This window comes from Bubalus bubalis, chromosome 6, assembly GCF_019923935.1.
Source record: "Bubalus bubalis isolate 160015118507 breed Murrah chromosome 6, NDDB_SH_1, whole genome shotgun sequence".
NCBI classification, from domain to species: Eukaryota; Metazoa; Chordata; class Mammalia; order Artiodactyla; family Bovidae; genus Bubalus; species Bubalus bubalis.
In genome coordinates this window covers 78,095,514-78,122,463 of record NC_059162.1, presented here as the reverse complement: position 1 = coordinate 78,122,463, position 26,950 = coordinate 78,095,514, and the positions used below count along the sequence as shown (strand labels likewise).

Sequence of the window (26,950 nt, the reverse complement as noted above, 5' to 3'; positions counted from 1 at the left end):
AGCCAAAGATTTGATGCTTTTGAACTGTGGAGCTGGAGAAGACTCTTGAGAGTCCCTTGGACTGCAAGGAGATCAAACCAGTTAATCCTAAAGGAAATCCACCTTGAATATTCATTGGCAGGACTGATGCTGAAGCTGAAGCTCCAATATTTTGACCACCTGATACATAGAGCTGACTCACTGGAAAAGACTCTGATGCTGGGAAAGATTGAAGGCAGGAGGAGAAAGGGGCGACAGAGGATGTTTTTTACAAAACATCACTGACTCAATGGACATGAATTTGAGCAAACTCCAGCAGATAGTGAAGGACAGGGAAGCGTGGCATGGTGCTGTTCATGGGGTCACAAAGAATGACTCAGTGACTGAACAACAACAACCCATGTCTTGATCTGTGCCTGGTATTCTCCATATAAAGAGCCTCTATTTTGTCCTCTCCAGAGTAGAAATTTTTGACATCTTCTAGGGTAGAAGAAGGGAAGTTTCTCAGAGAAGATACTTTATTCCTTTTGTGACTGAATTATATTTCATTATATGTATTTACAAGTCTTCCTGATAGCTCAGTTGGTAAAGAATCTGCCTGCAATGCAGGAGACCCCGGTTCAATTCCTGAGTCAGGAAGATCCACTGGAGAAGGGATAGGCTACCCACTCCAGTATTCTTGGGCTTCCATTGTGGCTCAGGTGGTAAAGAATCCGCCTGCAATGTAGGAGACCTGGGTTCAATCCCTGGGTTGGGAAGATCCCCTGGAGAAGGGAAAGGTTACCCACTCCAGTATTCTGGCCTGGAGAATTCCATGGACTGTGTAGTCCATGGGGTCACAAAGACTCAAACATGACTGAGAGACTTTCACTCACTTCACATACGTATTTACACACTTTGTCTGTTCATTCATTCACTGATTGACATTTCAGTTGTTTCTACTTTTTGACTGTGGTAAGTATCGCTTTCAAGAACTTGTGTGTACATGTATTTGAGTACCTAGTTTCAATTCTATGAGGTATATACCTAGGAGTGGAACTGCTGAGTCATAAGGAAAGTCTTTCTCATTATTTGAGGAATTACCAAACTATTTTCCAGAGCAGCTGAACCATTTTACATTCCCAGCAGCACTGTATGGGAGCTTCAATTTATCAACTTCTTTGTCAACGCTTGTCCTCTGGTTTGTTCTTTTTAATTATAGCCATTTAATGTGGGAGAAGCAGCAACTCATTGTGGTCTTTACTGTATTCTCTAATGACTAATGGTGTTTAACATATTTTCTTCTGCTTGTTGGTCATTTGTTTTCTTCCTTTGGAAAACAAGTTCAAGTCTTATGCCCACTGTTTTATTCTGTTGTCTTCTGGTTCTTGGATTATAAGTGTTCCGTACATAGTCTGGATACTAGACCTTAAGAGAAATAGGATTTGCAAATATCTTATTCCATCATGTAAGTTGTCCTTTCATTTTTTTGATAGCTATTTGATGGACAAAGCTTTTAATTTTGATGCAGCTCAGTATTTTTTCTTTTGTTCACCATGATTCCAGTGTCATATCTAAGAATCTACTGTCAAGGCAAAGGCAAAAATATCTACCTCAAATTTTTTAAGAGTTTTATAATTTTGGCTCTTATCCCACATCCAAGGGCAAAGGAGAAGCCCCAGCAAGACAGTAGGAGGGATGAAATCACATATAGAATCAAACTGTATACTTGCCAGAGACACTCAGAGGGCTCAAACAAACCTTGTGTGCACCCGGACCCAGAGACCTCACAGAGACTGAGACAGAACTGTGTTTGAATGTCTCTTGCAGAGGTACGGGTCAGCAGTACACTGCTGCAGGGGTTATGGGTGCAGTAGACCTGGGTATGGCATAAGTCCTCTGGGAGGAAGTCGCCATTAACCCCACCATAGAGCTGCCAGAACTTACACAAGAATGGGGAAACAGACTTTTGGAGGGCACAAACAAAACCTTGTGTGCACCAGGACCCAGGAGAAGGGAGGAGTGACCCCACAAAAGACCGACCCAGAGTTGCCCATGAGTGTCCAGGAGTCTCCAGTGGAGGCACGGGTTGGTGGTGGCCTGCTGCAGGGTTGGGGGTACTGAGTGCAACAGTGCAAGCATGGGACCTTTTGAAGTAGGTCAAAATTATCTTTATCACCTCCACCATAGTTTGGCCTCAGGTCAAATAACAGGGAGGGATCACAGCCCCGCTTATCAACAGAAAATTGGATTGAAGATTTACTGAGCATGGCCCCTCCCATCAGAACAAGACCCAGTTTCCCCCTCAGTCAGTCTTTCCCATCAGGAAGCTTCCATAAGTCTTTTATCCTTCTCCCATCACTTCATGGCAAATAGATGGGGAAACAGTGCAAACAGTGGCTGACTTTATTTTGGGGGGCTCCAAAATCACTGCAGATGTTGACTGCAGCCATGAAATTAAAAGACACTTACTTCCTGGAAGGCAAGTTATGACCAACCTAGACAACATGTTAAAAAGCAGAGACATTACTTTGTCAACAAAGGTCCGTCTAGTCAAGGCTATGGTTTTGCCAGTAGTCATGTATAGACATGAGAGTTGGATTATAAAGAAAGCTGAGCGCAGAAGAATTGATACTTTTGAACTGTGGTGCTGGAGAAGACTCTTGAGAGAGTCCCTTGGACTGCAAGGAGATCCAACCTGTCCATCCTAAAGGAGATCAGTCCTGGGTGTTCATTGGAAGGACTGATGTTGAAGCTGAGGCTCCAATACTTTGGCCACCTGATGCAAAGAGCTGACGCATTTGAAAAGACCCTGATGTTAGGAAAGATTTAAGGCAGGAGGAGAAGGGGACGACAGAGGTTGAGATGGTTAGATGGCATCACCGACTCAATGGACATGAGTTTGGGTAAACTCGAGGTGTTGGTGATGGACAGGGAGGCCTGGCGTGCTGTGTTTTATGGGGTTGCAAAGAGTCAGAAGTGACTGAGCGACTGAACTGACTGACTGATCAGAGAGCAGAAAAAATGAAAACCAGAATCCCAGAAAACCAATCTGATCACATGGACCACAGCCTTGTCTAACTCAATGAAACTATGAGCCATGCCATGCAGGGCCACCCAAGATGGACAGGTCATGTTGGAGAGTTCTGACAAAACATGGTCCACTGGAGAAGGAAATGGCAAACCACTTCACTATTCTTGCCTTAAGAACCTCATGAACAGTATGAAAAGGCAAAAAGTTAGGACACTGAAAGATGAACTCCCCAGGTCAGGAGGTACCCAATATGCTACTGGAGACCAGTGGAGAAACAACTCCAGAAAGAATGAAGAGACAGAGCCAAAGAAAAACCCAGTTGTGGATGTGACTGGTGATGGAAGTAAAGCCCAAGGCTGTAAAGAGCAGTGTTGCATAGGAACCTGGAATGTTAGGTCCATGAATCAAGGCAAATTGGAAGTGGTCAATCAGGAGATGGCAAGAGTGAACATCAACATTTTAGGAATCAGCAAACTAAAATGGACTTGAATGGGTGAATTTAACTCAGGTGACCGTTATTATCTACTACTATGGGCAAGAATCCCTTAGAAGAAATGGAGTAGCCATCATAGTTAACAAAAGAGTCCAAAATGCAGTACTTGGATGCAATCTCAAAAACAACAGGATTATCTCTGTTTGTTTCCAAGTCAAACCATTCACTATCACAGTAGTCTAAGACTATGCCCTACCAGTAATGCTGAAGAAGCTGACATTGAATGGTTCTATGAAGACCTACAAGACCTTCTAGAAATAACACCAAAAAAAGATGTCCTTTTCATTATATGGGACTGGAATGCAAAAATAGGAAGAGATAGCTGGAGTAACAAGAAAATTTGGCCTTGGAGTACAGAATGAAGAAGGGCAAAGGCTAATAACATTTTGCCAAGAGAATGCACTGGTCATAGCAAACACCATCTTCCAACAACACAAGAGAAGACTCTACATGTGGACATCACCAGATGGTCAATAGTGAAAGCAGACTGATTACATTCTTTGCAACCAAAGATGGAGAAGCTCTATACAGTCAGCAAAAACAAGACCAGGAACTGACTGTGGCTCAGATCATGAACTCCTTATTGCCAAATTCAGACTTAAACTGGATAAAGTAGGGAAAAACACTAGACCACTCTGATATGACCTAAATCAAATCCCTTACAATTATACAGTGGAAGTGACAAATAGATTCAAGGGATTAGATCTGATAGTGTGCCTGAAGAACTATGGACAGAGGTTCATGACATTGTACAGGAGGCAGGGATCAAGACCATCCCCAAGAAAAAGAAATGCAAAAAGACAAAATGGTTTTCTCAGGAGACCTTACAAATAGCTGTGAAAATAAGAGAAGTGAAAGGCAAAGGAGAAAAGGAAAGATGTACTCATTTGAATGCAGAGTTTCAAAGAATAGCAAGGAGAGATAAGAAAGCCTTCCTCAGTGATTAATGCAAAGAAATAGAGGAAAACAGTAGAATGGGAAAGACTAGAGATCTCTTCAAGAAAATTAGAGATACCAAAGGAAACATCGTGAGAAATGCTGGACTGGAAGAAACACAAGCTGGAATCAAGATTGCCAGGAGAAATATCAATAACCTCAGATATGCAGATGACATCACCCTTATGGCAGAAAGTGAAGAGGAACTCAAAAGCCTCTTGATGAAAGTGAAAGTGGAGAGTGAAAAAGTTGGCTTAAAGCTCAACATTCAGAAAACGAAGATCACGGCATCGGTCCCATCACTTCATGGCAAATAGATGGGAAAACAGTGGAAACAGTGTCAGACTTAATTTTTCTGGGCTCCAAAATCACTACAGATGGTGACTGAAGCCATGAAATTAAAAGATGATTACTCCTTGGAAGGAAAGTTATGACCAACCTAGATAGCATATTCAAAAGCAGAGACATTACTTTGCCAACAAAGGTTCGTCTAGTCAAGGCTATGGTTTTTCCAGTGGTCATGTATGGATGTGAGAGTTGGACTGTGAAGAAAGCTGAGTGCCAAAGAATTGATGCTTTTGAACTGTGGTGTTGGAGAAGACTCTAGAGAGTCCCTTGGACTGCAAGGAGATCCAACCAGTCCATTCTAAAGGAGATCAGCCCTGGGATTTCTTTGGAAGGAATGATGCTAAAGCTGAAACTCCAGTACTTTGGCCACCTCATGCAAAGAGTTGACTCATTGGAAAAGACTCTGATGCTGGGAGGAATTGGGGGCAAGAGGAGAAGGGGACGGCAGAGGATGAGATGGCTGGATGGCATCACTGACTCGATGGATGTGAGTCTGAGTGAACTGCGGGAGTTTGTGATGGACAGGGAGGCCTGGCGTGCTGCGATTCATGGGGTCGCAAAGAGTCGGACACGACTGAGCGACTGATCTGATCTGATCTGATCTGAAAGGAACATTTCATGTAAAGATGGGCACAATAAAGGGCAGAAATGGTATGAATCTAACAGATGCAGAAGATATTAAGAAGAGGTGGCAAGAATACACAGAAAAACTGTACAAAAAAGATCTTCATGACCCAGATAATCACGATGGTGTGATCACTCACCTAGAACCAGACATCCTGGAATGTGAATTCAAGTGGGGCTTAGGAAGCATCACTATGAACAAAGCTAGTGGAGGTGATGGAATTCCAGTTGAGCTATTTCAAATCCTAAAAGAAGATGCTGTGAAAGTGCTGCACCCAATATGTCAGCAAATTTGGAAAACTCAGCAGTGGCCACAGGACTGGAAAAGGTCAGCTTTCATTTGAAACCCAAAGAAAGGCAATGCCAAAGAACACTCAAACTACTGCACAATTGCACTCATCTCACACGCTAGCAAAGTAATGCTCAAAATTCTCCAAGCCAGGCTACAACAGTACGTGAACCCTGAACTTCCAGATGTTCAATCTGAATTTAGAAAAGGCAGAGGAATCAGAGATCAAATTACCAACATCCACTGGAACATCAAAAAACTGAGAGAGTTACAGAAAAACATCTACTTCTGCTTTATTGACTATGCCAAAGCCTTTGACTGTGAGGACCACAACAAATTGTGGAAAATTCTTCAAGAGATGGGAATACCAGACTACCTGAACTGCCTTCTGAGAAATCTGTATGCAGATCAAGAAGCAACAGTTAGAAATGGACATGGAACAACAGACTGGTTCCAAATTGGGAATGGAGTACGTCAAGGTTGTATATTATCACCCTGTTTATTTAACTTTTATACAGAGTACATCATAAGAAATGCTGGACTGGATGAAGCACAATCTGCAATCAAGGTTTCCAGGAGAAATATCAATAACCTCAGATATGCAGATATGCAGAAAGTGAAGAACTAAAGAGCCCCTTGATGACATGAAAGAGAAGAGTGAAAAAGTTGGCTTAAAACTCAACATTGAGAAAACTAAGATCATGGCATCTGGTTCCATCACTTCATGGGAAATAGATGAGCAAACAATGGAAACAGTGAGAGACTTTATTTTTGAGGGGCCCCCAAATGACTGCAGATGGTGACTGCACCATGAAATTAAAAGATACTTGCTCCTTGGAAGAAAAGTTATGACCAACCTAGACAGCATATTAAAAAGCAGAGACATTACTTTGCCAATAAAGGTCCGTCTAGTCAAGGCTATGGTTTTTCCAGTGGTCATGTATGGATGTGAGAGTTGAACTATAAAGAAAGCTGAGGGCTGAAGAATTGATGCTTTTGAACTGTGGTGTTGGAGAAGACTCTTGAGAGCCCCTTGGAGTGCAAGGAGATCTAACCAGTCCATCCTAAAGGAACTCAGTCCTGAATATTCATTGGAAAGACTGATGTTGAAGCTGAAACTCCAATACTTTGGCCACCTGATCAGAAGAACTGACTCATTTGAAAAGACCCTGATGGTGGGAAAGATTGAAGTCAGGAGGAGAAGGGGATGACAGAGGATGAGATAGTTGGATGGCATCACCAACTTGATGGACATGAGTTTGAGTAAGCTCAAGGAGTTAGTGATGGACAGGGACACCTGGTGTGCTGCAGTCCATGGGGTCACAAAGAGTCAGACACAACTTAGCGACTAAACTTAACAACATTTTTGAGTTAATTTTTCTGTATAATATGAGGTCTGAATCCAACTTTATTCTTTCACATGTGGCTATCTAGTTGCCCCAGCACTAGCTGATGGTCTTGGCACCTTCATCAAAAATCACTTAACTATATATCTGAGGTTATTTCTGGGATCCCTATTCTATTCTTCTGGTTTATATATCTATCTATATGCTGGTACAACCTATTTTGATCATAACTTTATAGCAAGTTTTTAAACCAGGAAGTATGAGGTCTCTAACTCTGTTCTTTGTCAAGATTGTTTTTGCTACTTGGGGATCCCTTGATATTCTGCACAAATTTTAGGATGGTTTTTTTTTCTGTTGTTGCAATGAAGTCTTTGGGGGTACTTCCCTGGCAGTCCTGTGGTTAAGACTCTATGCTTCTACTATAGGGGGTGCAGGTTCATCCCTGGTCTGGGAACTAAGATCCCATCTGGCTTACAGCATGACCAAGAAGCAAAAATAAAAAAAAAAATTTTCAAAGTCTTTGGCATTATTCTGGGTGGTATTCATATCTTCATAACCTTAAGTCAATTCATAAATACAGAATGTATTCCCATTTACTTAGGTATCCTTTAAAATTTTCAGCAATGTTTTATAGTTATCAGTGTACAAGTTTTTCATCTCCTTAATTAAATTTATTCTGACATATTTTATTATTTTGGATGCTATTAGAAACACAATTACTTTCTTAATTTCCTTTTTGGATTGCTCATAGGTAGTATGTAGAAATACACATGAATTTTGTGTGTTAATTTTATATCATGCAACTTTTCTTTTTATTGTAACTATATGTTTATTTAACATCCATGTTAATAAACATGTTAAATGTTTAAATAAACATTTTATTTAAAATGTTTATATGTTAAATAAACCTGTTGTGGTAATCATTTCACAATACATGTAAATCAAACCATCATGCTGTACTTATACATTGATGCATATCAATTATTTCTCAATAAAACTGGAAAAAATAGTCTCTTGTTAGAAAACACATAGATGGATCATGGTTTTTTCTTACAGATTTTTTGATGTTTTCTGTCTTTTTTAAGTCCATCCTGCCAACTTTTACTCTTTAATTGGAGTCTTTAATGCACTTATTTAAAGTAATTATTGTTTAGGAAGGACTTCTGATGCTTTTAATTTGTCTTCTTATGTCATACACTTTCTTTATTGTTCAAATTCTCCATAACTGTCTTCTTTTGTGTTTGATATTTTTTATAGTGTATCATTCTTATTCCTAGTTTTCTTTTTTGCAATTTTTAAGTTATTTCTTGGTGATTGCATTGGGGATTAAAATTAATTTCTTAAAATTTTAACAATCTACTTTAAAATAATACTACCTTACTTCCATTATATAAACTGCTTCTATACAGCTAAATCCCATCCACTTTAAATTGATGTCATAAATTATATCTTAAAAATTTGTATGCCCAGTAGCATAGATTTAGAATTATTATTTAATGCATTTATTTTAAATCACATTGCAAAAACACAGGAGTTACAAATCAAAATTATAATACTGGCTTTTGTGTTTACCTATGTAGCTACCTTTATCAGTGTTCTTTATTTCTTTCTATGTCTTTGAGTTACTTTCTAATAGTGATAAGCATAATATAGTCTTTCTGAATTAGGCAAGAAAAGACAAAAGCCTTGAGTCAATATTCCAGGAAGCTCCTAGACACGTTAAAAGGTACACGCCACATTCTTTGAGAATAAGGTCTGCTCTGTTCCTTCTAGAACCAAGGGCCAGGGTCTCACACTAGGAAGGCAGGCTTCTGTCTTTAAGACCACCACTGTATCCGGAAGGGGAGTGGGACAAAAGAAAATAAAGATGCCACAAATCTGCCCTTAATATGTGAAGAGTACAAAGTTCCATGATATAGTTTGTATAAAAATCAAGATTGATAATTATGCTATTCCAATCTTCTGAATCTGTATTTATTACTTATTAACTAAATTGTCAAATTTTGAAAGTTGCAGATCACAGTACCCAGCTATTGTGATTTGGCCAAATCATTTCATTTTGCCTTATATACTTTATTATAATAGTTGTTAATCAACAGACCCAATGGATGTATATTAAAATATGGTAATTTACCAAGCAGAATATAACATAAATTACCTTTGTCTTCTTTCAAGATTTTGTCACATTGAACGTCTTTATTCTTTGGTGCTCCATTAATAGTCTGCATCATCCTTTCTACATATAAATCATTGCCCAATCTATTTCGACAAAGAGTCTCATAGTTCTTGTTTCTCTGGCTATAAAAAAATAATATATACTCAACTTACTAATAAAAATTAATTTTTACCACACATATCTTTTTATATTATACTTTTCTCAAAATTAATTATTTAATGTAGGTTGCATTAAAAAGTGAACAATCAAAAAGTGAATCAAAAAGTGAACAATCAAAAATCTTAGGAAAACACTGCATTAAACTACCTCCAAAGGACTCTTTTACACTATAGTCCCCAACATCCCTACAACTTTGAGTACCCACCAATAGTGCAAATTGGCCTTGTACCATTTCCACATAGGTTTTATGAACTTTGATACAGACACTCAAAAAACCCACAAATTTCTCTCAAAGTACTACTTTTGTGTCATTCCATAATATGTATTGCATATGTGTGTGTGTGTGTGTGTGTGTGTGTGTGCTCTGCTGCTGCTAAGTCGCTTCAGTCGTGTCTGACTCTGTGCGACCCCATAGATGGCAGCCCACCAGGCTCCCCGGTCCCTGGGATTCTACAGGCAAGAACACTGGAGTAGGTTGCCATTTCCTTTTCCAATGTGTAAAAGTGAAATGTCAAAGTGAAGTAGCTCAGTCGTGTCAGACTCTTAGCGACCTCATGGACTGCAGCCTACCAGGCTCCTCCATCCATGGGATTTTCCACGCAAGAGTACTGGAGTGGGGGTCCCGTTGCCTTCTCCGGTGTGGGTGCTCAGTCGTGCCCAACTCTTTGCGACCCCATGGACTGTTGCCTACCAGGCTACTCTGTCCATGGGATTCTGCAGGCAAGAATACTGGAGTGGATTGCCATTTCTTCCTCTGGGGTTCTTCCTGACCCAGGGATCAAATCAGGGTCTCTTGCATCTCTTGCATTGGCAGGTGGATTCTTTATCACTAGCCTGGCCTGGGAAGCTCTGTACTATGCATTATTTTCATAATTATTTAGTTCTGAGTATGTCTTTGATTTCCATTATGATTTGGTTCATGAGGAATTTACAAAATGCACTTTTTAACTTTCAAAAGTGTATGTGAATATGTCTCTATGTCTTAGTTGAGATTTATGCTATTAATTTTCAACTTCATTCCACTGTGCTCAGAGAATTTGTCAAATATCACTTCTTTGAAATTTTTGAAACCTTACTTCATGGCCTTTTACATGGGTGAGTTGTATAATATTCCATGTGTGCTTGAAAAGAGTATGTGTCCTCTAATTGTTGAATTCAGAGTTCTATATATTACCATTAAACTATGGTTTGGGTTCAAATTTTCTATAACTATACTAATTTTTTATCTGATTGACATCAGTAATTGAGAGGCATGTTTATATCTATTTTAATACTTATCAAGTTTCCAATTTTTGCCTCATATATTAAGAGGTTATTTTATTAGAAGTTTCATGTTTAGAATTATTATACCTCCCTTATCCTTATGAAGTGACTCTATCTCTAATAATGCTATTGGTTTATTTCTCTGTAAATGATATGTTCTTTACTGTTTTCTTCTGCTTTTAAAATCTTTTAGGGATTATCTTAGTGGTTCAGTGGCTAAGAATCCACCTTCCAATGCATTGGACATTGTTCAATCTCTGGTCAAGGAAGTAAGATCCCACACGCTGCAGGGCAATGAAGCCAATAGAGCACTACTGCAGCATCTGTGTGCTGTCACTGGTGAAGCCTGCACAGTGCAGCTACTGAGTCCATGTGCTCTAGAGCTCCTGTGCCACAAGAGAAGCCCATGTGCCACAACAAAGAGCCCAAGTGCTGCAGCAAAGACCCAGAGTAGCAAAAAAAAAAAAAAATCTTCTTTTAATATTTGGTGTTTTGGAGTACAATGTATCCATTGGTGTGTGTGGATTTCTTTTTTTTTTAATTTATTCCTATTTCTGTGGAATGGTGTTTTTCAACAGTTTGGGGAAATCCTTACTGTCTTTGAATAGCACCTATCTTCCATTCTTTGCATTCTGCCCTTTTGGAAATTATTATGTGTACGTTAGACCTTTAGCCTATTATCAATATCTTTAATTTCTCTCTGATGCTTTAGGTATCATTTTTCTCTCCAAGATTTTATATAACTTAGATCTAAGTTTTGATTTATTAAATATCTATTCAATTATGTCTTGTTAAATTTTAAATGCTGGGACTTCCCTGCTGGTCCAGTGGTTAAGACTCTCAGCTCCCAATGCAGGGGGCCCAGGTTCGATCCCTGGTCAGGGAACTAGATCCCACATGCTGCAACTAAGACCTGGTGAAGCCAAATAAATGAATAAATATTTTTAAAAAAATAATAAATTTTAAATGCTTACTTTTTAATAACAAAGATTAAAGCTTTGTTTACTTTTTAATTTTAACAACTATATAAACTAAACTTTATTTTAAAATTCTTTTAAAATGTTTTTGCAATTATCAGTCATCATTTAGGGTTAATGATGTTTGAACTCTATCTTATTTTTCTTCTAATTTTTTTCGTTATTTTTGACTGTGCTAGATCTTCATTGTTGTGTGTGGGCTTTCTCTAGCTGCAGCAAGCAGGGGCTGCTCTCTAGCTGCAGTGTGCAGGTTTCTCATTGCGGTGGCTTCTCCTGTTGCAGAGCACGGGCTCTAAGGTGAGCAAGGTTCAGCAGTTGTAGTGCTCAGCTCAGTAGTTGCAGCACAGGGGCCTACTTGCTCTGAGGTGTGTGGGACAGAACCAGTGCCCCTACATCATAAGGTGGACTACTCTCAACTACCGTAACACCAGAGAAGCCCCTTAACTCTTTTATTTAAATATTTCACATATATTTTATACTTTATATTTGGTAACATCATTATCTATAGTCCTCAGCATCTAGATCTAGGATTTCTTATTTTTTTTAACTTCTCATCCATAATGTCTTGCTTTTTTATCGGTAATTTTTACTAAACACACTGAGGAAACCTTAAGAGTCTAACTGGGATATGCCTTCCCCCAGAGAAGAGTTGTATTTCCCTATGATAGTAGCTAGGAGACCCTACTGACCTGGCCCACTTGAGATAACTGAGATCCTTTTAAGGGTCTTGGTTTAATATAAAAGCCTCTCTTTTGATTCTTTCAATTTGGGGGGGTATCCAAGACTTACCGGTGGGCTCTAGATCCATGTGCTAATATTATCATTTTCCTCTAGCATCTCTCCCTCTCTGATTTTAGATCACTTATCTATCCCATTGTTATTCTTTTCCTTTCCTTTTTCTGGTCCTAGGACTTTTCCCTTATGTCTCATTACTTTAAAAAAGTATGTTATTCAAGATCTAATTGTATTATATTTTATAGTCCAAACAATTTTACAATATTTTATATTTGGGTAAAAATAATACCTTAAAAATTATTCTAGTGATGAATTTTTTAGTACTATGAATCATATTCAAATTACACTTGAAGGCAAATAATCTGAATAACTATATAAATACTAAATAATCTATTTATGTAGCTATATTCAGAGAAGGCAATGGCACCCCACTCCAGTACTCTTGCCTGGAAAATCCCATGGACAGAGGACCCTGGTAGGGTCCTCCATGGGGTCACTAGAGTTTGACACGACTGAGCGACTTCACTTTCACTTTTCACTTTCATGCATTGGAGAAGGAAATGGCAACCCACTCCAGTGTTCTTGCCTGGAGAATCCCAGGGACGGGGGAGCCTGGTGAGCTGCCGTCTATGGGGGTGCATAGAGTCGGACACGACTGAAGTGACTTAGCAGCAGCAGCAGCAGCTATATTAATTTAGTCAGAGCACACTTTGGAGCAAAGAAAATTATTTGAGATAAAGAGGGGTATCATATAATGATAAAGGGGTCAAGTCTACAAAAAGATGTAACAATCCTTTATGTATATGTACCTAACAGCAGAACTTTAAAATACATGAGTCAGAAATCCATTTATATTCATTAATAAAGAGAAATGGGAAATCTGCTCTCAATAATAAATTCCATCATATCCCCATAACACATTTTCCCTTCTTAAGTTTAAGTTGTTTTGAATGTAAAACTGGCAGTCACTTCTTTTTAAATTGAAAATAATTCATATATGTATAAAAGAAAAAAATCATTAAAACCTATACTGAGACTTAGAAGCTTCCTTTATTTCTTTTGTTATTTAACTTAGTAGCTCACCTATTTTTTAAAGAATATGGTAAAGCTATGAGTTACTCCTCTAGGAAGAACATACAACATATATACTTTACATGTAATTTCATGGGGTACAAATTTCACTTTATAGGATGCAATTTCACAAGGCAGATATACCACCAGTGTTTATCCAGAAATCCTCAAAGACAGAAACAAGGATAGAGCCCTCTGATTTAGCATTTAAATTACAAAAGCAATGTAAACAATTAAACCACACATACCTTACTTTCTCAGCTTCTTCAGATTCTACAGAAAACATAACTGTTGGTAGATTTAAAAAGTTCATTGTTCCCGTCTCTGTGAGAATTATCTCTACAGTCTTCTCCAGGTCTTCTTTTGTTATAATTTTTCCAGGTGCTGTCCTCATAACTCGTAAATCTAAAATATATAACTTAATGAAAATAATCTACTAACTGCTAATTTTAATCATCACTTCATCAAAATGTCATGATGAGTCATACATTGCAGGTGGCTTTATATGCTTAAAGAATACGTCATGTTGTGAGATGTAGTCTATTTAAACTTTCTGAAGCCAAACTGGATCCTATGGCTCATAAACCGTCTCTGCTGCTGATATATCAAGCTTACTCCAGTATCAAGTGTATAGTCATGACTACAAGGGCATCCCATTACATCTATCCCATAATATTAACAGGGAGATTAAGGTGAATGACTGTTGAGACAACTCAAGAGGAATATGGACAAGTATATTTCCCAAATAATATGCAACCCTTCTCCGAGTCCTGAAGCTAATTTCTTGTCTATATTTAATATCTTGTCTATATCTTCTTGTCCTTCTTATCTGTTGACTTTTGATTTAGATGATAGCCCACCTCTAATCATCTTCACCAAGAGCTCAAAAGATTCTCCAGTGAAAGTTGTGGTTAAATACAGGAGAAAAACAGACTTAATATCCACACAAAAAATACATTGGAAAGAGTTCATCTCAAGTCTGTAGTCTAGTCAGAAGTCCAAGGTTCTTAAAAAATTTCACTGAGGACAGAGTTTCAGGGCTGGGAGTTTGGACTTTGTTGTGTGGGTAATAAAGGAGCCATGACAAGGGTATATAGGTCAGAATTCAATGTATTCTGTTAAAAATCAGGGTGAGAAGCAGGGATCCATGAGATTCTGACATGGGTAAAGTTTGAATAGGCAAAGGGTATAAACTTTCCAGAGATTAAGGCTTAGTCTCCTTAAGAAGGCCCAGAGTACGAGAAAAACACCTTTTTCATAGCCTAAAAAAAAAAAATACAAGCTACTAATTCCACAAATCAATCACCAACATTTGGAATTGATAAATAAATTAGAGTATACTCATCTATGAATATTAAGTAGTAATTAAATAGGATATTAAAATTATGAAAATGTTTGTGATAAAATGTTAAGTGACTAAACAGTCCATGACAAAATCCACGGTATGATTGTAACAATTAAAATACTAGTGCCCATGGAGAAGCTGAGGAAACAAAATTTTAAATTACCAATCCTTTATAGTATTGGATAATTCTTTTTAAAAATGTTTTTTAATTTTTATTATTTATGCAATAAATTTAAAATGAGGGAGAAATGATTTATATAAGTAAATCTACCTACATAGCAGATATAGGGTAAGTGAAAAAGTAAATAAACTATCCACATGGACACAACTGGAGATATATCTAGTCCAAACTGTTAGTTTGATCAATGAAGAAAATGAGAGACAGGCTAAGTGAGAAGTTTAAAGTCACACAGGCAGTTTTGAGCTCTTCTCTAAACTTCCTTTCTTTAAGACCACCAGGTCTTCATCTATGATTTGGTTACATATACCTCAAAGTAGCTATGACAAAACTAGACAGCATATTAAAAAGCAGAAACATCACTTTGCCAACAGAGGTCCATATAGTCAAAGCTATGGTTTTTCCAGTAGTCATGTACGGATGTGAGAGTTGGACCGTAAAGAAGGCTGAGCACCAAAGAATTGATGCTTTCGAATTGTGGTGCTGGAGAAGACTCTAAAGAGTACCTTGGACTGAAAAGATATTTAAACCAGTCTATCCCAAAGGAAATTAACCTTGAACATTCATTGGAAGGACAGAAGGTAAAGCTGAAGTTTCAGTACTATGGCCATCTGTTGTGAAGAGGCGACTCATTGGAAAAGACCCTGATGCTGGGAAAGATTGAAGGCAAAAGAAGGGAGTGACAGAGGATAAATTAGTTAGATAACATCAACAACTTAATGGACATGAATTTGAGCAAACTTTGGGAGATAATGGAGGACAAAGGAACCTGGTGTGTTACAAACAGTCCATGGGGTCACAAAGAGTCGGACATGACTTAGCAACAACCTCCTCAAAGTACCATTATGACACAGATATGCTAATTATAAAAATGAATGATCTTACAGTAGATAGAACCAATAGAGTAACACCTTAGTTACCTACCATGACTGAGGAAAGTAGTAGTTTTCTTTTACTTAGTGGCAGAGGATCTACCATTCATAGACAAAACCCTAGGATGGCAGAAAGAATTTTTGTCTGGATCTCTCTAGCAACCTTTGCATGAATGTTGGTTGAATATGTTACGTATTGAGAAACTGCTTCAAACTCCACTTTATACCTATAGAATTTGTCTATTCATCGACCAGATACCCTAACCCTAAATGGACTTTAAACCAGATTTAACTACATATCACTCTCCACCTAGAAACACATCACAATATATTAATCTGCCTTGCCTGTTCTTATTTACTGCTGATGATGGAGGGAACATAGTTCCACTTCTGACGATTCTTACAGAAGGAAGAAGCTCTAGAATGACAATCTTGGCTCTTCTCCACACCTTTACTCATCATTCCCATTGAGAGGGTTGCAGTAGGCCTGAGATGATCTGATGTTTTATTGAATGGGTGGGTAAGTCTGTCAAATTTAAGAGTTTAACAACAGGCCTTTATTCATAATGTGATATTCTGGCTCTAATATACCATATCTACATTTATTACATTTTTCAATTAATTCAGGACTGCATAGGGGAAAGGGATGTCATTGCTTGGCTACCTTCAAAGACCCCAGTAGCTAATCATCTATGAAGCCTTCCTTGGCCTCTGCATAAGCTAGAATTGGTGTGATAAAATTTCAATGCAATTCAGTCACTTAAGCATCTTATTCTCACCCTTCCTCACAAATTACATACGTATCAAGACACTTTATGAGTTCACGTAAAAGATAGCTATTATTATTCAATTGTTCTGTGAGACCACCCACAATCTTTAGGTAAGACGATGTTTTGGCTCCTACCTTGCCATTAAAACCATAAGCTTTTGTAACCATAAGCCTCCTTTTGGTTATACAGTAAAAACAATGGTTCTCAAACTTTAGCATGCAACAGAATCATCTGGAGAACTGATTAAAGTAAAGACTGCTGTGACTCACCCTTAGACATTTTTTAACATTTAATAAATATTAATTTTAGAATAGTTTTACATATACAGAAATCCACAAGAATATTACAAAGAGTTACTGTATACCCTGTACCCAGTGTTTCCGATTGTTAACATTACTTTGGTACCTTTATCACAACTAATAAACCCAAACTGATGCTTCATTATTAACAAAAGTGAATACTCTATCCCAATTTCCTTAATTTTTAACCAATGTCCTTTTCCTTTTACAGGATATATTGTAGGATATATTATGTACATGTATATACATGTAGGATATATTATGTCTATCGATTGTGTCTCCTTAAGTTTCCCTACACTGTGACAATTTCTCAAACTTCCCTTGTTTTGATGACCTTGAGTTTTGAGGAATACCGGTCATGTATTCTGTAGAATGTCCATCAGTTCAGTTTGTCTGATATTAGACAGGTTATGGATTTCTAGGAGGAAGACTACAGAGGTAAAGTGTCATTCTCATCATATCGTATCAAGGGTACATGTTATCAACATGACTTACTACTGATGATGTTCACCTTGACCTGAGGTAGACTTTGTCAGCTTTCTCTGCATTAAAGTTACTCTTTCCCTCCCCTTCTATATCCTGTACTTCTTAGAAGGAAATTGATATGCAAAGCCCACATTTAAATGAGACAGTTAAGTTCTACCTTCTTGAAGGAGAAATATCTATATAAGTCATTTGGAATTCTTTCTTATACATTTGTTCTCAATCATTAATTTAATCAGTCATTCACTTGAATCACTATGGACTCATGGATATTTACTTTATACTTTGGGTTGTAATCCACTATTACATAACATATTTTGTTCTTGAAATTATTCCTCCTATTACCATCGCAAGATGTTGGCTGCTATGTCCTTTTAACATATCTCAGATTTTTTGTTTGTTTAATGTAGTTTTTTCTCTTTAACACTTGTTTCAGTTCAGTTGCTCAGTCGTGTCTCTTTGCGACTCCCTGAACTGCAGCATGCCAGGCCTCCCTGTCCATCACCAACTCCCGGAGTCCACCCAAACCCATGTCCATTGAGTCAGTGATGCCATCCAACCATCTCATCCTCTGTCGTCCCCTTCTCCTGCCCTCAATCTTTCCAGCATCAGGGTCTTTTCAAATGAGTTAGCTCTTCGAATCAGGTGGCCAAAGTATTGGAGTTTCTAACACTTGTTTACTTTCTGATTTACCTTATATATTCTCTGTTCCAGTCTAGAAGCAGTCATTTCTCTAAAGACCCCTGGTTCCTTTTATTGGAGAACAGTATCAGAAACCAAGATCTGGGCACTGGGTATGCTTGTTGCTATAGGGGTGTCATTTCTTCTAGGCTTTCTTAGCAGAGAGGGCTTAAGAAATATTTGTCTATAGTAAACCCCCCCCAACCACACACATATAATCTGCATATACATTAAGCTAAACATTAGTTTACTCTTTCTGATTCTCACTCAGTATCATATGGATAATTCTAACCTTCTCCCCTTGTTTGCCTGCAATCTCCAACTCCAATGACAGTGAAAAAATCTAGTGCGTACTATCTGCCTTCCACTTATTTACATGTTTAATATTAGTGCTGCTACTGCTGCTAAGTCACTTCAGTCGTGTCCGACTCTGTGCGACCCCAGAGACGGCAGCTCACCAGGCTCCCCTGTCCCTAGGATTCTCCAGGCAAGAACACTGGAGTAGGTTGCCATTTCCTTATATATGTAAAATGCTTCAGATTGTTAACTCACACTCCAGTGGAAAATGACTCTATCCAATAGGAGTATGGAGGCTATTTGTACTTCCATGTTTTTAATCTTCTAATTTCCATTCAATTTCAATGTTACTTAGAGCTATACCTCCCCTGACACCCAGTGTCTCAGTGAAGTTGTCATATATTTCTGAAGCAGTTAGATTGTTATGTCACAGCTTGTATTTCATTCTGGGTGCTCTGATCTCTTGAATTTGTTTTTTTCAATGTAGTATATTAAGGTTGACTCTTTGTGCTGTAAGAGTCTATGGATTTTGATAAAAGTATAATGTCATGTGTCCACTACTATGGAATCACACAGAATAGTTTCACCATCCTAAAAAATCCACTGCACATTTCTTTTCACATGGACTATTTCTTTGATGTGCAGGATTCATTCTATGATAATTAAATCAGAATTCTGGACATGTGATCTGGGTCATCAGTATTTTTAATACTAATTTATAAAAGTGTTATATATTAGAAGCATGTGGGAAATTTTTAAATATACCCAAAAGTGTGTTATAGCAGGACTGAACCAGCTTGCAAGGGGCACTTATTAAATTATCAGGAATTCTGTAAGCTAATCGTTAAATAGTCATTATTCAAAATTAAATTATATAAACTTACAACTAAATACATATTAAAAACAAAGATAATAAACACTAAAAAATTACCACTTCCTATGTTATTAAATTTTATTATTCTCTAGACTCTTGAAGTTATTTATATTTATTGCTTCTGTATGGTAAAAAGACTAAATAACAATGTTTCACTAAGCATGTCTTGTAAGCTTCCCACTCAGAAATTTCATGTTGATAGCTTGAATTTGTTGGGGGTGAAAATATTTATACCACAGAAATTGGCAAATACTACAAATCAGGACTTTCTCTACTTCAGAGTAGGTTAGTTTTATACTTATCAGCACACCCTGCTTATGCCTATATTCCTATATTGTTGGCCTAGAGTAAGACATGAGTGTGGGAAATTTTTAAAGGTATATAGATTATGTTACTGTGCATTCAAGATTTAGAAATGTGAATCTAAATGAGTTGCCAGGTCATCAGTTCAGTTCAGTTCAGTCGCTCAGTCGTGTCTGACTCTTTGCGGCTCCATGGACTGCAGCACGCCAGGCCTCCCTGTCAATCACCAACTCCCGAAGTTCACCCAAACCCATGTCCATTGAGTCGGTGATACCATCCAACCATCTCATGCTCTGTCGTCCCCTTCTCCTGCCTTCAATCTTTCCTAGCATCAGGGTCTTTGCAAATAAGTCAGCTCATCGCATCAGGTGGGCAAAGTATTGGAGTTTCAGCTTCCATCAGTCCTTCCAATGAACACACACGTCTGCTCTCCTTTAGGATGGACTGGTTGGATCGCCTTGCAGTCCAAGGGACTCTCAAGAGTCTTTTCCAACACCATAGTTCAAAAGTATCAATTCTTCGGCATTCAGCTTTCTTTATAGCCCAACTCTCACACCCATACATGACTACTGGAAAAACCAGAAGTAGAATTGTTTGGGTGTGACTCACTTACAGAGGCTTGACTTTGTAGTTAGAATTAGCCAGCAAACCAAGATGATATAAGCATCGATACTATTCTTCAACACTTCTGGAGGTAAAGTTTTGACACTTTTGATTGTTTTTGTTAGAAACAAGTAGAGGTAGTAGCTATGCCTGGGATTCTCCAGGCAAGAATACTGGAGTGGATTGACATGCCCTCCTCCAGGGCATTTTCCCAATCCAGGGATCGAACCTGTATCTCTTAAGTCTTACATTGGCAGGTGGGTTCTTTACCACTAGCACCATCTGGGAAGTCCTTAGAGGTAGGCCTCAAGGCAAACTGTTACATAAAGATTATTGTCTTTTTCTTAAGAGCCATGAAAATTCATTAAAGGGTTTTAAGCAGTGAGAATGCAGTTAGATTGCTAAAAATATCATTGTAATAGGGATAGAGTAGGATAACTAAATAGTTGGTTTAGAAATCCCTCTAGGGGATTAAAGAAAGGGAATTTTAAGGGAGTTTGGGGAGACTGTCGTAAACTACTGACCACTCAAGAAAAGAATCTACTAATCTAGCAAAAATCCACACTACCTTGAAGAAAGACCAGGTGCATCTAAGCACCAGGCACACTCAAGCCACAAACTCTGATTGTTAAAACGCAAGACAATATATATAAGGTCTGAATCTTGTTATTAATACATGAAGTCAGGGAGTTAATGGTTCTTGAAAAGTAGCATTTCTGCATGTAGTCAAGACAGAAACACAGGTGAAAAGGGAAAGAAAGTAGGTGAAAGGGGACATTATACCAAAACCCGAGATGAATTACTATGTGGTGGTGGTGTAGTCACTAAGTTGTGTCTAACTCTTGTGACTCCATGGACTGAAGCCCACCAGGCTCCTCTGTCCATGGGATTTCCCAGGGAAGAATACTACAGTGGGTTGCCATTTCCTTCTCTAGGGGAACTTCCTAACCCAGGAATTGATCCCAGGTCTCCTGCACTGCAGGTGGATTCTTTACTGACTGAGCCACCATATGTCATCATCCTTCTAATAATATAGATCTGATTTAAATAGTGTCATGACAGTCCCCATTAGAACATATATAGGGTCAAAGGAAGAACTAATGATGCAAGCCATGCTGTCTACCCAAAAATGAGGAAAAAAGATGATCTTCTCCCCTGCCCACTTATTCTTTAACTCTAAAAAAACAAAAGCCCTTTTTGTTCTCAGGGCTGTGCTCCCTTGTTGGCCTGCTTGTAGTTCTCACAGGAATCCTGTGCTTCTATAAATCCACTCTTGTCTATCTTTGCCTCACATTGAATTCTTTCTGCAAGGAGACAAAAGAATCTGAGCTTCATTAAGTCCTCGCACAAGGTGAGCAGTGTCAATTAAAAGACAGTGGATTTGAGTTCCCTGTCAAGTTAGGGAATTGTAGGTTCAAGCCCCAGTATGAGGTGTGGCTCAGTTTGAGTCCCAACCAAGGAGTGTGGTTTCAACTCTCCATGTAGTTTGGAAAAAATTGGAAGGTGGTAAGAATATATGTAGAGACTGCTGGGGAGGTTATGACAATAATTTAATTCTCTTTCTTCCATCCTGAGAGGATGGGCTTCTTCCTACAACAGACATTCCTAACGTCTTAATTTTCACTGCTAAGCCTTTTTCTCTTCCTAGGCCTCTTTCCATTAATACTGCCTGAAAAATCAAGTATTTGGCTTTTCCAGCCTCTCTCGAAGCTGGTGGTGGCAGCGTGACACAGTTCTGGCCAGTGAGATAAAAGCAGAAATACACAGGAAAAAGGAAAGCTTCTGGGAAACATTTACTCTCTTGACAAATGAGGGAGATGGAACTGGTGCCCAGAGTTGGGACAGGTATTATGAGGTCCTGTGGCAAGAAACAAGAAAAGGCTGAAAAAAGAATAGCAGAGCTGCCAGTTCTGATTCTGATATGACTACGCCACAAACGCAAAGCCAAAAGCTATCTACCTTTCAGTTCAGTTCAGTTCAGTTGCTGTCATGTCCAACTCTTTAAGACCCCCTGGACTGCAGCACACCAGCCTTCCCTGGCCATCACCAACTCCCAAAGCTTGCTCAAACTCATGTCCATTGAGTCAGTGATGCCATGCAACCATCTCATCCTCTGTCATCCCCTTTTCCTCCTGCCTTCAATCTTTCCCAGCATCAGGGTCTTTTCTAATGAGTCAGTTCTTCTCATAGGTGGCCAAAGTATCAGAGCTTCAGTTTCAGAATCAGTCCTTCCAATGAATATTCAGGACTGATTTCCTTTAGGATTTACTGGTTTCATCTCCTTGCAGTCAGTCCAAGGGACTCTCAAGAGTCTTCTCCAACACCACAGTTCAAAAGCATCAATTCTTTGGTGCTCAGCTTTCTTTATGGTCCAATTCTCACATTGATACATGACTACTGGATTCAAATGTATTCTTTTTAATGGAAAAACCATAGCTTTGACTAGATGGACCTTTGTTGACAAAGTAATGTCTCTGCTTTTTAATATGCTGTCTAGGTTGGTCATAGTTTTTCTTCCAAGGAGTAAGCGTCTTTTAATTTCATGGCTGCAATTACCATCTGCAGTGATTTTTGAGCCCCCCAAAATAAAGCCTGTCACTGTTTCCATTGTTTCCCTATCTGTTTGTCATGAAGTGATGGGACCAGATGCCATGATCTTCGTTTTCTGAATGCTGAGTTTTAAGCCAGCTTTCTCAATTTCCTCTTTCACTTTCATCAAGAGGCTCTTCAGTTCCTCTTTCCTTTCTGCCATAAGGGTGGTATCATATGCATATCTGAGGTTATTGATATTTATCCCGGTCATCTTGATTCCACCTTGTGCTTCATCCTACCCAGCATTTCACACAATGTACTCTGTATATAAGTTAAATAAGCAGGGTGACAATATACAGCCTTGGCATACTCCTTTCCCAATTTGAAACCGTCCATTGTTACATGTCTGGTTCTAACTGTTGCTTCTTGACCTGGGTACAGATTTCTCAACAGGCAGGTCAGGTGGTCTGGTATTCCCGTCTCTTGAAGAATTTTTCACAGTTTGTAGTGATCCACACAGCCAAAGTCTTTGGCGTAGTCAATAAAGCAGAAGTAGATGTTTTTCTGGAACTCTCTTGCTCGTTCCATGATCCAATGGATATTGGGAATTTGATCTTTGGCTCCTCTGCCTTTTCTAAATCCAGCTTAAACATCTGAAAGTTCTCAGTTCACATACTGTTGAAGTTCTGGAAGTAATAGCAACTCCATGTATATTTACCTTTAACTTCCTTTAATGTGGAAAAACTGTCTTCATTTAAGCTAATGGTAGTTGGGTATTCTGTTACTTGTCAGAAGCATTCTGTACATAGTCTAACACCAGAAAGAAGATTTCATTAAGCACTTTTCCTATAAATATTTTAACTAATCCTTCATTGTCATCTCAGAGGAAAAGACATCCATACCACACTCCAGCGCAAATGTTCCTCAAGGAAATAGCCACTTCTTCCAGTGCTTTAGTCAACCACTATTTCCTCTTTGATCTTCACTCACATAATCCTTTGTATTACCTCATGTTTTTATCTTCTACCTGGAATGAGTCTCTCCAATTTGTTCTCCTGACAAATTACTAATTATCTTTAAAAACCCAATTCAAAAGTCAATAATGTTCTTAATTAATGTTCTCCTGCTTTTTACTTTTCACCTCATAGTAATCTTTTCTAAGTGTTCCCATCACATTCTACTTATGTCTCACTATGGAATCAATCACAGTATATCAGAATTATTTGTCAGGTGAATTAGAAGCTGAGCTTTTTTAAACAGGGTTTGTGATTACTGAGGCTGTTGGTACAAGGGAGTCACTTGAGAATTTAAAAAAAAATATATAAAGATTACCCTGATAATTCTCATGTAGCTGTTGCACAAGCCAGCATTTCAGAATGATTACTATAGTTCTTCTGTCTCAAGCACCCAAAAAATAATGAGCACATTTACAAAGAAATAATGAACTGTTACTTAAATGAAAGACTGGATTCTCATTACCTGTAAAACTAGACAATCTTTCCCGTTTAAAGGATGGTTCTTCTAGGTCTTCTGCCATTGATTCACTAGTGGATACACTTGACTTAGAAACTGTGCTGCTTCCTAAAACTGACCTTTAGCAATGAAAAACAACATTATTTATTCATATGTCCTTATGGGCAATTAAATATATAAATGAAAACCATCAGATACACACAGAGAAATCAAATACACTGTAATCATATAAGCAAAAGTGATAAAAATAAAGTAATTCTTTAAAAATTAAGTTGATGATTAGTGTTCTTAAAGTAAAAGTTTTAAAGTCCTTTTGTCTAAAGTCTATGTCTAAAGTCTTTCAATGGATTCCCAACAGTATGTTTAGGATAAAAATCTAAAATACAGCCTATCTACCGAGATTCTCCATCTTATCATCGTATCACTATTCTTTTTTTTTTTTTTTTTTTAAAGTTCTTCAACATTATGGAGCTCTCTTACCTCAGGGCCTCAGCCTGGAATACTCTGCCTTTAATTTTCACCAGGTTTCTGCTCATTATTCAAATCTTAAATGTACTTTTATTCAATTTGATAAATGTCTTCTCAAGATTTAATTTAAAATAAAGTTTATATATTTGGCGGGAAATCAATACATTGAAGAGTCCAAAAATAATTTCCTTTAAACATAGGAACTTAACATTACTCCATGATATTACATACTTTTTCCTTTCTATTTATAGTTTCAACTGGCCTCCAAAAGGTTGGGCTCAGTTTATTGGAACATCCTTTATTTTGCACAGAACTCCCATGGCATCTGTATGCCAATTTGGAGGTAGATTCTAGACAGCATATTTTCTCCTAAAATTTCGTGCTTAGTTAACATCTAGAACTTTTAATTTGTCAGATTGAAAGTTACACACTAAAGAACTTCCTCATAATCTTTTAGATTGTTTTAGGAATACTGTTTTATTATCGCAAAGATTGAACTTCTCTATTGGAAGCTCTAAAATTTTTCAATTCTGTAAGTATCTGCATATGTAAATGCAAAACAGATGATTTACCAAAAAAAAGTTCTAAAACAAGACAGAAATCAAAGCATAGGAGAATAAGGATTTATATGGAAGAATAGGGAGGAAAAAAAGGGAAGCCCCTAAATTGCAGCATAAAAGAAACTGAAGAAAACTAAAGAAATATGTCTGTAATGCTAGGGCCCATCTTTTTGGTTCCTCAGGAAATCTTGAGTAAAATCTATACATGTTTTCACAAATGTGTTGGTAGGAGTATAATGTAAGCCATGCATCTAGTTAAAACATACGACGAACACAAGCGGTGGCACACTAGGATGAGAGAGCAGAGCCGGCAGACAGGACAACTGACATCTAACTTCCACGTGTGCAACTTAAATGAAAATATGTAGTAAGATATAAACACAAAGAAGCATAGAATAGTATACTCTACCTTGTAAACTGCCCTAACATACTAGGATTTATTGTATTTTGATAAAGGCTATAGGAAGCTATGAAGTCTGATGTATGTGATCCGTCTTGTGAAGTCAATAGTTTATTTGGCTTTCCTGTACCAGAATATGGATCTGGACGGTAAAGAGGTTTGGGAGTAACATCAACTCCATGTATATCAGTCACCTGTAGAAAATAGTGATTTAAAATAAAATAAGTAAAAAAGATGGGGTTTCTGCATAACAAATTCTAAAACTAGGGATAAAAATGGTAGAGAAAAAGATAGAGTGTGTAGGATAGGACAAACATGAAAAATTGAATGATAAAAGATTTTATGTTTAAAAAACTTCTAAACTGAGGTAATACAACTTTAAAAAATCTCATTCATGTTTTATCTATATACAAGTAATACATATTAATTTTGAGAAAATTAAAAAATGTAGAAAGATAATTCTGATTGTTAATATTTTGGTATATTTATGTATAATCTTTAAAAAACCCACAATTTTCATTTAACATTTTATTAATATACATTACCCAAGTTACTACACATTTTTGGCTTATATGTTTTGGGCTAATTTTCAATTATGAAATTTAACACATACAGAAATGTAATTAAAACATAACAATATAGTTAAATAATACAAAGCAAACATTGTTATAATTGCAACTAAAGTAAAAAATTAGAACACTTAAAACAACCTCTAGGAGACTTTGCTCCTTCTAGACAAAAACAGCTCCGCTGGTTTTTGCTCCTTCTGTGTTACTGCCTCGCCCTCCCTCCCAAGTGAATATCATTAACTTGATTTTGGCAGTTATTTTCTTTCTTTTTTTAATAGTTTTTTAAGTATGCATTCCTAAATAACAGCATTTACTTTTAAAAACTTATATTGAAGTAATATATACATAGATTTATACACATAAATGATAGCTTAATATATTTTCATAAACAGAAGACACCCAGGTACCTACCATTCAGACTTAGAAAATTACCAGCATGTTAGAAGTTCCTTCCCTAAGAGTCTCCATCTCCTACACCAAAGGTAATGATTATTTTGACTCCATGGATTAGTTTGGCCTGTTTGTAAACTTTATTTGATGAAATCAGGAAGCATGTACCCTTGGTATCTGGTTTCTTTTGTTCAAAATTATATCCACATTTGTGAGAGCCATTCATATGGTTAAGTAGAGTTGCAGATGGTTAATTTTCACTGTTGTGCAATATTCCATTGTGTCAATATATCACAATTTATTTATTGTTCACAGATTTTCGGTAGTTCCCCAATTTTTGGCTAGTACAAATGACGCCACTATTAAGATGGATGTGCATGTGTTTTGCTGACTATACTGTATGAATTCATGTTGGGTGTATACCTGAGGGAGATCCCTGGGTAG

General features: G+C 37.6%; 1 protein-coding gene across 1 annotated transcript in view; it reads right to left on the bottom strand.

Moving 5' to 3' along the window:
• The window catches only part of DNAI4 (dynein axonemal intermediate chain 4), a 118,049-nt gene that overhangs the window by 68,394 nt on the left and 22,705 nt on the right, over positions 1 to 26,950 (bottom strand). The window contains 4 exon segments of the mRNA XM_025288503.3: positions 9,187 to 9,326; positions 13,658 to 13,814; positions 24,126 to 24,238; positions 25,557 to 25,741. Coding sequence (XP_025144288.3) covers positions 9,187 to 9,326; positions 13,658 to 13,814; positions 24,126 to 24,238; positions 25,557 to 25,741 — 595 coding nt within the window.